Source organism: Heterodontus francisci, chromosome 14, assembly GCF_036365525.1.
Source record: "Heterodontus francisci isolate sHetFra1 chromosome 14, sHetFra1.hap1, whole genome shotgun sequence".
In the NCBI taxonomy this organism is placed as follows: domain Eukaryota; kingdom Metazoa; phylum Chordata; class Chondrichthyes; order Heterodontiformes; family Heterodontidae; genus Heterodontus; species Heterodontus francisci.
This window is the reverse complement of record NC_090384.1, coordinates 106,713,698-106,728,586: the sequence shown is the minus strand read 5'-3', so window position 1 is coordinate 106,728,586 and position 14,889 is coordinate 106,713,698. Positions and strand designations below refer to the sequence as shown.

The 14,889-nt window shown below is 46.9% G+C and overlaps 1 protein-coding gene across 2 annotated transcripts in view; it reads left to right on the top strand.

Annotated features, from left to right (window-relative positions):
• Positions 1 to 10,832, top strand: part of LOC137377206 (trichohyalin) — a 65,124-nt gene extending 54,292 nt beyond the window's left edge. The window contains exons 4-9 of one of the 2 annotated variants that reach the window (XM_068046703.1): positions 111 to 298; positions 2,605 to 2,818; positions 3,952 to 4,050; positions 6,037 to 6,098; positions 6,875 to 7,038; positions 10,487 to 10,572. In XM_068046703.1, coding sequence (XP_067902804.1) covers positions 111 to 298; positions 2,605 to 2,818; positions 3,952 to 4,050; positions 6,037 to 6,098; positions 6,875 to 7,037 — 726 coding nt within the window. In that variant the 3' untranslated portion in view covers position 7,038; positions 10,487 to 10,572. Of the gene's footprint in view, positions 1 to 110; positions 299 to 2,604; positions 2,819 to 3,951; positions 4,051 to 6,036; positions 6,099 to 6,874; positions 7,039 to 10,486 lie in introns of both variants that reach the window. The other variant, XM_068046704.1, reaches the window with a different exon arrangement.
• The last annotated feature ends 4,057 nt before the right edge of the window (positions 10,833 to 14,889 follow it).

Here is a 14,889-nt window from a genome sequence, read left to right as displayed (position 1 = left end):
AGCCTGAGATTGAATTAATTCATATCAGGGTTCCAAATCCCATATTGCTGCCAGATTGCTCAGTAATTTTGATTAACTTCTTGGGACTAAATGGAATATTTGATCTTTAGCTAACAGATGTACAGAATCGATTAACACTGAAAGAGCGGAGTTACTTTGAAAGCAAATCAAAGTTGGACCACAGTACAAGGGAAAACCAGTTGAAGTTGGAAGAGATCAGAAACTTGGAATGTGAGAGAGACAGAGAGAGACTTAGAACCAAGGAGTTGCTGGAAGAAGTTTCTAAACTCAAAGACAGGTGCAGGATTTTCAGTTCCTTCCTATTTGAGTGAGCCATCCCAACATTACCAGTGATTTCAAACTCCCTGCAGCCCCATTCTCCAGCGCCTCTCCACATGCATTCTCTCACATGCATGCACTGCTGCTCAGCTGAGGCCTCGTCAGCTCAGCGCTCCATCATTAATAGGTGCCACTTTCTTATCGGTCCTACCACCACGACCCTCTCAACCACTGTCTGTTCCTCAAGCCAGAATAAAAAATACCTCCAGCTCCCTCACCAACTCCCCCACTCCTCCCAACTCCCCCTCTCCTCCCTTTCCAGAGACTTGAGCACATAATCCAGGCTGACACTCCCTGTGTGCAACTGAGAGAGTGCTGCACTGTCGGAGGGTCAGTACTGAGGGAGCGCTGCACTGTCGGAGGGTCAGTACTGAGGGAGTGCTGCACTCGGAGGGTCAGTGCTGAGGGAGAGCTGCACTGTCGGGGCGTCAGTACTGAGGGAGTGCTGCACTGTTGGAGCGTCAGTACTGAGGGAGCGCTGCACTGTCGGAGGATCAGTACTGAGGGAGTGCTGCACTGTCGGAGGGTCAGTACTGAGGGAGCGCTGCACTGTTGGAGGGTCAGTACTGAGGGAGTGCTGCACTCGGAGGGTCAGTGCTGAGGGAGAGCTGCACTGTCGGGACGTCAGTACTGAGGGAGTGCTGCACTGTCGGAGGGTCAGTACTGAGGGAGCGCTGCACTGTCGGAGGGTCAGTACTGAGGGAGCGCTGCACTGTCGGAGGGTCAGTACTGAGGGAGTGCTGCACTCGGAGGGTCAGTGCTGAGGGAGAGCTGCACTGTCGGGACGTCAGTACTGAGGGAGTGCTGCACTGTCGGAGGGTCAGTACTGAGGGAGCGCTGCACTGTCAGAGGGTCAGTACTGAGGGAGTGCTGCACTGTCGGAGGGTCAGTGCTGAGGGAGAGCTGCACTGTCGGGGCGTCAGTACTGAGGGAGAGCTGCACTGTCGGAGGGTCAGTGCTGAGGGAGAGCTGCACTGTCGGAGGATCAGTACTGAGGGAGTGCTGCACTGTCGGAGGGTCAGTACTGAGGGAGCGCTGCACTGTTGGAGGGTCAGTACTGAGGGAGTGCTGCACTGTCGGAGGGTCAGTACTGAGGGAGCGCTGCACTGTCGGAGGGTCAGTACTGAGGGAGCGCTGTACTGTCAGAGGGTCAGTACTGAGGGAGCGCTGCACTGTCGGAGGGTCAGTACTGAGGGAGCGCTGCACTGTCGGAGGGTCAGTACTGAGGGAGCGCTGCACTGTCGGAGGGTCAGTACTGAGGGAGCGCTGCACTGTCGGAGGGTCAGTATTGAGGGGGTGCTGCACTGTTGGAGGGTCAGTACTGAGGGATCGCTGCACTGTCGGAGGGTCAGTACTGAGGGAGTCCAGCACTGTTGGAGGGTCGGTACTGAGGGAGCGCTGCACTGTTGGAGGGTCAGTACCGAGGAAATGCTGCACCGTCAGAAGGTCAGTACTGAGGGAGTGCTGCACTGTCAGAGGGTCAGTACTGAGGGAGTGCAGCACAGTCGGAGGGTCAGTACTGAGGGAGCGCAGCACTGTCAGAGGGTCAGTACTGAGGGAGTGCTGCACTGTTGGAGGGTCAGTACTGAGGGAGCGCAGCACTGTTGGAGGGTCAGTACTGAGGGATCGCTGCACTGTCGGAGGGTCAGTACTGAGGGAGTCCAGCACTGTTGGAGGGTCGGTACTGAGGGAGCGCTGCACTGTTGGAGGGTCAGTACCGAGGAAATGCTGCACCGTCAGAAGGTCAGTACTGAGGGAGTGCTGCACTGTCAGAGGGTCAGTACTGAGGGAGTGCAGCACAGTCGGAGGGTCAGTACTGAGGGAGCGCAGCACTGTCAGAGGGTCAGTACTGAGGGAGTGCTGCACTGTTGGAGGGTCAGTACTGAGGGAGCGCAGCACTGTTGGAGGGTCAGTACTGAGGGAGTGCTGCACTGTCGGAGGGTCAGTACTGAGGGAGTGCTGCACTGTTGGAGGGTCAGTACTGAGGGAGCGCAGCACTGTTGGAGGGTCAGTACTGAGGGAGTGCTGCACTGTCGGAGGGTCAGTACTGAGGGAGTGCTGCACTGTTGGAGGTGCCGTCTTTCAATGAGATGTTAAACTGAGGCCTTGTCTGCCCTAAACAATCACATGACACTATTTTAAAGAGTAGTGGTATTCAATTAGTGTGAAGCAATTTGGAATGTCCTGAAGTTATGAATGGTGCTGTATAAATACAAACTCTTCCTTTCTTTCTTTAACTCCTCTGAACTGTTGTTGTCCCGGCAGAGAAGCTGTTTTGAGACAAGCAGCTGTTGCAGCTGAAGAGGCCTCTGATGAAGCCTCTCGGTTACAGTATGAGACAGAGAGGTACAGGAAGCTGGCGGAGCACGAGAGGGAGGAGAAGCGACAAGAGTGTGAGCTGTGGCAGCAGAAGCACGATTTCCTGAGCAACATCCTGAGGAGTCAAGAAGAACAGAAGGCAAAAAGAAAAAATAAAGGCGTAGGTTTTATCCTTCCCTCCATTCTAGGTAGAACTTCTTAGAACTTCCAACAGGGAATTCGACCCATCAGTCCATGCTGGCCTTTACCCTGCACATGAGCAGCATAGTTCTAATCACGTTTACCTGCCTTGTTCCCATTTCTTTCCAACCCATTCTCCTTCATCCTCCTTTCCAATCTAATCCTGAATATTGACAACAGTTTCTGCCTCAACCATTAACCATGGGAGTGAATCCCAGATCCTCACAACTCTCTGTGTGAAGGTATTTTTCCTGTCCTCTCTTCTAAATCTCTTACATTTAATCATTTACAGCCCCTCGTTCTTCACCCAGTAATTACTGGAAACAGTCTACTTCAATCTACCCTCTTCCATGGAATCATAGAATCATTCAGCACAGAAGGAGGCCATTCGGCCCATCGTGCCTGTGCAGGCTCTTTGAAAGAGCTATCCAATTAGCCCCACTCCCCTGCTCTCTCCCCCATAGCCCTCCAAATTTCTCCTTTTCAAGTATTTATCCAATTTCTTTCTGAAAGTTACTATTGAATCTGCTTCCACTGCCCTTTCAGGCAGCGCATTCCAGATCACAACATCTCACTGTGTGAAAAATGTTTCCTCATCTCCCCTCTACTTATTTTGCCAATGAGTTTAAATCTGTGTCCTCTGGTTACTGACCCTCCTGGGTTCCATAGTTTGAGTATCCCACATTTCTTTTCAAGCTGCAAATTCTTTAAGCACATGAGGCAGTGATGCAGAGTGGAACAGTTCTTCAACATATCTCTGTCTCTATCTTTCCCTCCTTTCCTGGTCTCAGTAATAGTGACCATGAAACCAATTGTCGTTAAAACCCAACGATTTCACTAATGTCCCTTTAGGGAAGAAAACCTGCCGTCCTTACCCGGTTTGGGACTATGTGTGACTCCAGACCCGCATCAATGTGGTTGATGCTTAACTTCACTCTGAAGTGCTCTAGCCAGTCAATCAGTTGTATCAAACTATTACTAGTGGTTCAAGAATGCGGTCCACTGCCACTCTCCCAGGGTAACTAGGGATGGTCAATAAATGCTGGCCTTGCCAGTGATGCCCACACCCCAAAGAACGAATGTTAAAATATGATTGCTTTTTCCTGTCCCTAGTGCCAAGCCAAATTCCAGACTTATTTCCTGTGCAGGACAGAATGTGACCAACGAGTCAGTGTTGCAAAAGCACATGATGGGAACCCGAAGAGTTTCATGGTAAGTAGAATATTAAATAATTTAAGATCCATTTTGGTAGGAGGCACAGAGGTGCAGAGTATTTCTTAAATGGTAAGAGATTAGAAAGTGTAGATGTACAAAGGGACCTGGGTGTCCTTGTCAATAAGTCACTGAAAGCTAACATGTAGGTGCAGCAAGCAATTAAGAAGGCTAATGGTATGTTAGCCTTTATCACAAGAGGAGTTGAGTACAGGAGTAATGAAGCCTTGCTTCAATTGTATAGAACCTTGGTTAGACCACACCCAGAGTACTGTGTGCAGTTTTGATTCCCTTACCTTAGGAAGGATAATGAGGGAGTACAACGAAGGTTCACCAGACTTGTTCCCGGGATGGCGGGACTGTCCTATGAAGAGAGATTGGGGAAACTGGGCCTGTATTCTCTAGAGTTTCGAAGAATGAGAGGTGATCTCATTGAAACCTACAAAATTCTTGTGGGAATAGACAGGGTAGATGCAGGTAAGATGTTTCCCCTGGTTGGGGAGTCCAGAACCAGGAGACACAATTTCAAAATAAGGGGGAAGCCACTTAAGACAGAGATGAGGAGAAATTTCTTTACTCAGAGGGTTGTGAATCTTTGGAATTCTCTACCCCAGAGGGCTGTGGAAACTCAGTCATTGAGTATGTTTAAAGCAGAGATTGACAGATTTCTAAATACAAATGACTTAAAGGGATATGGGTATAGTGTGGGAAAAAGGCATTGAAGTGGATGATCAGTCATGATCGTATTGAATGGCGGAGCAGGCTCGATGGGCTGAATGGCCTGCTCCTGCTCCGATGCTCCTATCTGTGTGCATCAAAATGATGTTTCTTCGGCTCCCAACTCCTATAAATGAATCTGTGACCAGGTCGGATGTGCGTCTGTGTTCATAGAATCACAGAATACAACACAGAAGGAGGCCCTTCGGCCCATCGAGTCTGCACTGCCTCTTCCGAAGTGCAATCCAGTTTGTCCCATTCCCCAACTTTGTCCCCACAGCCCTATGATTTTTTCCCCCTTTCAAGTATTTATCCAATTCCCTTTTGAAAGTTACTATTGAATCTGCTTCCACCGCCCTTTCAGGCAGCGGATTCCAGATCACTGTGTAAAAAAATTCTCCTCATGCCACCTCTGATTCTTTTGCCAATCAACTTAAATCAGTACCCTCTGATTATTGACACTGGGAACTGTTCCTCTTTATTTAGTTTTATCTAAACGCTTCATGACTTTAAGCACCTCTATCAAATCTCCGCCTAGCCTTCTCTGCTCTTAAGGAGAACAATCCCAGCTTCCCCACTGGGAAGGTGTATTGCAATCACCCCACATCTCAACTTGTTGCTGAATGGATGAGGAAGGTGGGGAAGAGTCATGTGGAGGAAACCTATATCATTGATTCAATTTACTAACTGTATTCATACCTCCGTAGAATGTTAAACATCTTGAGAAACTAGTAGGGTAACGATACTTGGTGATGCAATTCTCTGCCTGAAAGCACCTTCCTCATACATGTATCTTTGGAATCAAGAGCCACTGTTCAGAGTCACAGTCAACACGTTCAATGAACCAGGTTATTTCTTATTTTTAAACATACATTTAAACTGAAAAGGCACTGACTGTCACCAACCGGCTCAACAGATTAGAGTTCAGGGACTTGAGCTCCATAATCCAGGCCTGAGTACTGAGTGTACTGAGGGAGCGCTGCGCTGAGGGGCAGTACTGAGGGAGTGCTGCACTGTCAGTGGGGCAGTACTGAGGGAGTGCTGCACTGAGGGGCAGTACTGAGGGAGTTCTGCACTGCGGGGCAGTACTGAGGGAGTGCTGCACTGTTGGAGGTGCCGCCTTTTGCATGTGATGTTAAACCAATGCCCCATCTGCTCTCCTTTCTCACTTATTCAAATTCAAATATATTATGTGTATGTGTGCTGGAGAGTCAGTAAATGACATGGAGCAATGCTACACATGTAAGCTCTATCTGTGGACTATTTCAGGAAGGAGAGGCAATACATTTTACTGAAACTGATGACCATCAGCATATAATGATTCCTGAAAGGTAGGCTTCAGATGTTTGAACTTTGAAACAATGAGCCATTCCTCTTTTGCAATGGACACCCATAACAGACATAAATGGTGGAAAGGAGGAGGCTTTCATGGGTCCTGTTTATCTGTCCCTAGCTTCAAACCCTATGTCTGGCACATTACATCCACCACCATGATATTGCCCCTCGTTGATGCCAGTGATTCTCAAACCATTATCTGTGCTTTTTGTCACCTGCAATATTTGACGCCTCAAACACTTTCCTGTTGGTCTCTCAGCCTCCACGATTTATTCAGAGCTCTGTGTCTCACAACCTGCCCTACACCAAGTCACTGTTAACCTGTCTCATTCCTCAGTGCATCGATTTCAACATGATGGTCCTTGTCTAAAAATCCCTCCAAGGCCAGGTGTGTAGCTGGAGATCTGGGACAGATCATCCATGATCTGAGTGAATGGCGGAAAAATCCCAAGGGGCTGAATGACCTCCTGTCCTTAGGGATTCCCCCCCACCTACTCTCACCCTACAACTGCCTCCCTCGCTCTGGCACACACATTGTGGCACCAGTACCTGCCAAGCATCGTGATAATTAGGGAGTCTTTGCCTGAACCCTAGAAACGCTGGTGATGGATGTTAGTGATGGGCGGAACTCCAGGACCTCTGAACCTCTAGTCCTATTAACTATGCTTTAAGCCAAAGCCTTTTTTATTGTCAACTCCTTTCCACCAGATGTTTCATGTCTCTTACAGAGGGGTGCAGTTTCCCTAACGTTTAAAAAGGTTTCCTTTGGCAGGTTGATGCACTGTACGACATCACCCGGCAGTGTGACCAAAGAGGGTTGGACCCAGGGTTACTTCAGCAATCTCGCACCTGTCAAACACAAAGAAATATCATCTCCCAGTAAAGGCAGGAAGGTTGTCGACTATTTCTGGCTTCCTGCTGACGATGGATATTAAGGTAAAAAAAAAAGACAGCAAGCAGAGTGGAGTCTGAATGATCAATTCTCGAGTCGAGACACCATCATCGAACATCCCCAGTGCTTTATTTTTATAATCACAGTAAAATGATCACCCGTCAGCCAACATCACTAAAAAAGACTGCTTACTATATTACTGTTTGTGGGACCTTGCTGTGCAAATTGGCTGCCATTGGCTAGAATCATTCAATCATAGAGTAATACAGTGCAGAAGGGGGCCATTCAGCCCATTGTGCTTGCGCTGGTTCTTTGAAAGAGCTATCCAATTAGTCCCGCTCCTCTGCTCTTTCATCATAATCCTGCAAACCTTTTCCCTCAAGTATTTTTGAAAGTAACTATTAAATCTGCATCCACTGCCCTTACAGGCAGCGCATTCCGGGAGGACACAGACAGGCTGGTGAAATGGGCAGACAAGAGGCAGATACAATTTAATGCAGAAAAGTGTGAAGTGATACATTTTGGAGGGAAAATGAGGGGAGCGAATATAAAGTAAATAATACAATTTTAAAGTGGGTGCAGTAACAAAAATGTTTCCTCATGTCACCTCTGGTTCTTTTGCTAATTACCTTAAATCTGTGTCCCCTGGTCACCGACCCTCCTGCCACTGGAAAGTTTCTCTTTATTTACTCTATCAAAAGCCTTCATAATTTTGAACACCTCTATTAAATCTCCCCTTAACCTTCTCTGATCGAAGGATCCCAGCTTCTCCAGATCTCCACATTAACTGTAGTCCCTTATCCCCGGTATGATTCCAGTAAATCTCCTCTGCACCCTCTCCAAGGCTTTAAATGTGATGCCCAGAAATGGACACAATACCCCAGCTGGGGATTGACCAGTGATTTATAAAGGTTTAATATAACTTTCATACTTTTGTACTGTGTGCCTCTAATAAAGCCCAGGATCACATATACTTTTTAAAATAACCTTCTCAGCATTGGAGGTGGTTCAGAGGAGGTTTACTGGATTGATACCTGGAATGAGCAGGTTGTCTTATGAGGAAAGGTTGGACAGACTGGCCTTGTTTTCACTGGAGTTTAGAAGAGTGAGGGGAGATTTGATTGAAGTTTATAAGATCCTGAACGGTCTTGACAAGGTGGATGTGGAAAGGATGTTTCCTCTTGTGGGTGAGTCCAGAATGAGGGGGCACTGTTTTAAAATTAGGGGTCGCCATTTTAGGACAGAGATGAGGAGAAATTTTTTCTCTGAGGGTTGTGCGACTTTGGAACACTCTGCCTCAGAAGGTGGTGGAGGCGGGGTCATTGAATATTTTTAAGGCGGAGGTAGATAGATTCTTGTTAGGCAAAGGAATCAAAGGTTATCAGGGATAGATGGTAGTGTGGAATTCGAGACACAAACAGATCAGCCATGATCTTATTGAATGGCGGAGCAGGCTTGACGGGCTGAATGGCCTACTTCTCCTAATTTGTATAGTCAACTTGTCCTGTCACGTTCAATGATTTGTGTATATACACCCCTAGGTCTCTCTGTTCCTGCACCCTCTTTAAAATGCATCACTTCACACTTCACTGCATTAAATTACATCTGCCATTTGTCTGCCCATTTCACCAGCTTGTCTTTATCCTCCTGAAATCTGTTACTATTCTCCTCACTGTTTACTACATTTCCATGTTTCATGCCATCTACAAGCTTTGCAATGAAGATTCACCAGATTTGTTCCGGGATGGCAGGACTGACCTATGAAGAGAGATTGGGGAAACTAGGCCTGTATTCGCTAGAGTTTCAAAGAATGAGAGGTGGTCTCATTGAAACCTACAAAATACTTAAAGGGCTAGACAGGGTAGATGCAGGTAAGATGTTTCCTCTGGTTGGGGAGTCTAGAACCAGGAGACACAATTTCCAAATAAGGGGGAAGCCACTTAGGACAGAGATGAGGAGAAATTTCTTTACTCAGAGGGTTGTGAATCTTTGGAATTCTCTACCCCAGAGAGCTGTGGAAGCTCAGTCATTGAGTATGTTTAAAACAGAGATTGACAGATTTCTAAATACCAATGACATAAAGGAATGTGAAAATAGTGTGGGGAAAAAAGGCATTGAAGTGGATGATCAGCCACGATCGTATTGAATGGCAGAGCAGGCTTGAAGGGCTGAATGGCCTCCTCCTGCTCCTATGTTTCTTTGTTCTTCCAATTCTGGCATCTTGCACATCCCTGATTTTAATCACTCCACCATTGGTGACTGTGCTTTCTGCTGCCTGGGCCCGAAGCTCTGGAATTCCCTCCCTAAACCTCTCCACCTCTCTCTCTCCTCCTTTAAGACACTCCTTAAAATGCAGCTCTTTGACCGAGTTTTTGGTCACCTTGCCCTAATATCTCTTTATACAATTAGGTTTCAAACTTGGTATGATAAATCGTTCCTGTGAAGGATCGTTACTATGTTAAAGGTGCTATATAAATGCAAGTTGTTATTGACAGTGTAGCCCCTCCAACCCCCATTGCTGAACAGATCTTAGAGGTTTGTGGAAGAGATGACAGAAATGAGGAGGGAGGGATGAGGTCATCGAGGGATTCGAAAACAAGGATAAGAATTTTAAAATCGAGGCATTGTTGGACCAGGAATTAATGTAGGTCAGCAAGCACAGGGGTGATGGGTGAACGGAATGGGGCTGGTGTAAGTTAGGAAATGGACATGCCTCTGCATTTGTGTCTCACTCTTCGAAGACAGTTCCTCGCCAGGTTCATGGGCTTGCCAATTAGATGCAACAACCCCCTGCATAACTGGCCGGTAGCATTTTGGTAACATGGGAAGATAGGAAATAGGAGCAGGAATAGGCCATTCGGCCCCTCGAGCCTGCTCCACCATTCAACTAGATCATGGTTGATCTTTACCTCAGCACCATTTTCCCGCACTATCACCATATCCCTTGATATCTTTAATATCTAGAAATCCATCGATCTCTGTCTTGAATATACTCAATGACTGAGCCTCCACAGCCCTCTGGGGTAGAGAATTCCACAGATTCACCACCTTCTGAATAGTAACCAGAGTCCCAGGCTAATGCACTGGGGACATGGGTTCAAATCCCACCATGGCAGATGGTGAAATTTGAATTCAATTAATTAAAAAAAAAAAATCTGGAATTAAAAAAGCTAGTCTAATGGTGGCCATGAAACCATTGTCGATTGTTGTAAAAACCCATCTTGTTCACTAATGTCCTTTCGGGAAGGAAATCTGCTGTCCTGACCTGGTCTGGCCTACATGTGACTCCAGACCCAGAGCAATGTGGTTGACTCTTAATTGCCCTCTGAAATGGCCACTCAGTCCAAGGGCAATTATGGATGGGCAATAAGTGCCGGCCTAGCCAGCGATGCCCACATCCCATGAATTAATTTTTAAAAATCATGAGCTATTCCTGTTCCTGTCCACCAAATTATTGTGACATACACCCTTAATTCAGTCTGTGCTTTCTAGCTTCCAGGTGAAGATAAGCACCAACATGTAAAAGGAAAGATGAGATCTGAACTATTTCAGTGCAAAATACTGTAATGCCAGGGACACTGGAGAAATGAAGATTTGCTATACTCCATTGGAAATGAAAACCCTCAGTTTAGAAAGGCCATCTTGTCAATGTGGAACTGAAGAGGATTCCAAGATTGTAACTCAATGTTAAAAGTGCATTGCCTCTACAGCACAGAAACAAGCCATTCAGTTCAACAGGTCAATGCTGCTGTTTATACTCCACACAAGCCCCCTCCCACCCCTCTTCATCTTGTAGTTTACCAGCCAACATTAAATATTTTATACACAATCAGCTCCTGCGTCATACTCACTTTTATACGAACAGGAGTGTTGCACCAGGTAATGGGGCTGTGTACTCTGATGCTAAAAGTGCCTATGTCCCTTTATGTTTACAAAATCTACTCACTGTAAACCAACACAGTGGACAGTTGGAAACATAAGAAAATAGGAGCAGCGTAGGCCATTCGGCCCTTCGGGCCTGCTCCGCCTTTCAAAAAAGATCATGGCTGATCGTCTAATTCAGTACCCTGTTCCTGTTTTCGCCCATATCCCTTTGGCATTAAGAAATACATCTATAGAAACACATTGGGAGACTAGGTTGGAGATTGTAGCATAGTGGTAATATCACTGAACTAGTAATCCAGAGATCTAGGCTAATGTCCTGGAGACATGGGTTCAAATCACACCACAGCAGCTGGTAGAATTTAAATCCCAGATTTTAATCAATTAATTGAATTGAAAGCGAGTCTCAGTAATGGTGCCATGAAACTATCATTGATTGTCGTAAAAACCCATCTGGTTCACTAATGTCCTTTAGGAAAGAAAATCTGCTATCTTTACCTGGTTTGGCCTACATTTGACTCCAGACCCACAGCAATGTGATTGACTCTTAATTGCCCTCTGAAATGGTCTAGCAAGCCACTCAGTTGTCAAGGGCAATTAGGGATCGGCAACAAATGGGCAGGGCATACCTCAAAATGAGGTGTCAACCTGGTGAAGCTACAACCCAGGAATACTTGCATGCCAAATTGCATAAGCAGCATGCGATAGACAGAGCTAGGCAATCCCATAGCCAACGGATCAGATCGAAGCTCTGCAGTCCTGCCACATCCAGCTGTGAATGGTGGTGGACAATTAAACAACTAACTGGAGAAGGTGGCTCCACAAATATCCCCATCCTCAATGATGGGGGAGCCCAGCACATCAGTGCGAAAGATAAGGCAGAAGCATTTGCGACAATCTTCAGCCAGAAGTGCCAAGTTGATGATCCATCTTGGCCCCCTCCTGAAGTCCCCAGCATCACAGATGCCAGTCTTCAGCCAATTCGATTCACTCCACGTGATATCAAGAAACGACTGAAGGCACTGGATACTGCAAAGGCTATGGGTCCTGACAATATTCCGGCAATAGCCCTGAAGACCTGTGCTCCAGAACTTGCCGCACCCCTAGCCAAACTGTTCCAGTACAGCTACAACACTGGCATCTACCCGGCAATGTGAAAAATTGCCCAGGTCTGTCCTGTACACAAAAGGCAGGACAAGTCCAACCCGGCCAATTACCGCCCCATCAGTCTACTCTCAATCATCAGCAAAGTGATGGAAGGTGTCATCAACAGTGCCATCAAGCAGCACTTGCTTAGCAATAACCTGCTCAGTGATACCCAGTTTGGGTTCCGACAGGGCCACTCAGCACCTGACCTCATTACAGCCTTGGTTCAAACATGGACAAAAGAGCTGAACTCAAGAGGTGAGGTGAGAGTGACTGCCCTTGACATCAAGGCAGCATTTGACCAAGTATGGCATCAAGGAGCCCTAGCAAAACTGCAGTCAATGGGAATCAGGGAGAAAACTCTCTGCTGGTTAGAGTCATATCTAGCGCAAAGGAAGATGGCTGTGGCTGTTGGAGGACAATCATCTGAGCTCCTGGACATCACTGCAGGAGTTCCTCAGGGTAGCGTCCTAGGCCCAACCATCTTCAGCTGCTTCATCAGTGACCTTCCTTCAATCATAAGGTCAGAAGTGGGGATGTTTGCTGATGATTGCACAATGTTCAGCACCATTCGCAACTCCTCAAATACTGAAGCAGTCCGTGTAGAAATGCAGCAAGACCTGGACAATATCCAGGCTTGGTCTGATAAGTGGCAAGTAACATATGCGCCACACAAGTGCCAGGCAATGACCATCTCTAACAAGAGAGAATCTAACCATCTTCCCTTGACATTCAATAGCATTACCATCGCTGAATCCCCCACTATCAACATCCTAGGGGCTATCATTGACCAGAAACTGAACTGGAGTAGCCATATAAATACCTTGGCTAAAAGAGCAGGTCAGAGGCTAGGAATCCTGCGGTGAGTAACTCAACTCCTGCCTCCACAAAGACTGTCCACAATCTACAAGGCACAAGTCAGGAGTGTGATGGAATACTCTCCACTTGCCTGGATGGGTGCAGCTCCAACAACACTCAAGAAGCTCAACACCATCCAGGACAAAGCAGCCCGCTTGATTGGCACACCATCCACAAACATTCACTCCCTCCACCACCGACGCACAGTGGCAGCAGTATGTACCATCTACAAGATGCACTGCAGCAACTCACCAAGGCTCCTTAGACAGCACCTTCCAAACCCGCGACCTCTACCACCGCGAAGGACGAGCAGCAGATGCATGGGAACATCACCACCTGCAAATTCCCATCCAAGTCACACACCACACAGAACTTGTTCTCACATTGAACAACTTTTCCTTCAACTCCACTCACTTCCTTCAAGTAAAAGCTGTTGCTATGGTTACCTGCATGGGTCCTAGTTATGCCTGTCTTTTTGTGGGATATGTCGAGCATTCTTTGTTCCAGTCCTACTAAGGCCCCCTTCCCCAACTCTTTTTCCAGTACATTGATGACTGTATCGGTGCTGTTTTCTGCTCCTGCCCCGAACTGGAAAACTTTATCAACTTTGCTTCCAATTTCCACCCTTCTCTCACCTTTACATGGTCCTGACACTTCCCTTCCCTTCCTCGACTTCTCTGGGGATAGGCTGTCTACTAATATCCATTATAAGCCCACCGACTCCCACAGCTACCTTGACTACACTTCTTCACACCCTGCCTCCTGCAAGGACTCCATTCCACTTTTCCAGTTTCTCCATCTCCGACGCATCTGCTCTGATGATGCTATCTTCCATGACAGCGCTTCTGATATGTCTTCCTTTTTCCTCAACCAAGGATTCCCCCCCCACTGTTGTTGACAGGGCCCTCAACCATGTCCAGCCCATTTCTCACACCTCTACCTTCACCCCTTCCCCTCCCAGAACCGTGACAGCGTTCTCCTTATCCTCACTTTCCACTCCACCAGCCTCCATATCCAAAGGATCATCCTCCACCATTTCCACCACCTCCAGTGTGATGCCACTACCAAATGCATCTTCCCCTCCCTTGAAAGGTCACTGTCCTGAAACATTAACTTTGCTTCTCTCTCCACGGATACTGCCATACATGCTGAGTATTTCCAGCACTTTTTGGTTTTATTTCAGATTTCCAGTAACTGCAGTATTTTGCTTTTATTTTCAGCATAACTAGGATCTATGCAGGTACCCATAGCAACAGGTTTTATTTGGAGGAAGTGGAAATCAGGTCAAAACCTTGCAAGTCACTGGCTAAGCCTCAACTGGAGTACTGTGGACAACTCTGGGCACCACACTTCAGGAAAGGTGTAAAGGCCTGAGAAAGGGTGCAGAAGATGTTTACCAGAGATGAGGAATTTCAATTGAGGGGATGGAAACATTAGGACTTTAATGCCAATTTTCAAGATGAGATTTTGATTCAATAGGTAAAAGCTGTTCCCTCTGGTGAGAGTCAATTACCAGAGCTCAGAGTTAAAAGATCTGAAGCAAGAGGAGAAATTCTTCCCAATTTGTCTGAATGTGGAACGCTCTACCCGGAAAGGTGGTTGAAGTGGATTCCATAAATTATTTTAAAAGGGTATTGGACAGGCATTGAGGATGAGAAACTTACAGGGTTACAGTGACACGAGGAAAAACTTTTTCACACAGCAAGTGGTTAAGGTCTAGAATGTGCTGCCTGAGAGATAGGTGGAGGCAGGTTCAACTGAAGCATTCAAAAGGGAATTAGACAGTTATATGAAAAAGAATGTGCAGGGTTATGCAGAGGTGGTCAGGGGAATGGGACTAAGGGAATTTCTCTTCCAGAGAGCCAATGCAGACACAATGGGCCGAATGGCCTCCTTCTGCACTAACAATTCTGAGATTCTGTGACACAGACAAATGGAGATGTGGGACAAAGCATAACTGGGCTTTCAAGAGGCAGCAGGCATGACAGGCCAAATGGCCACGTCCTATG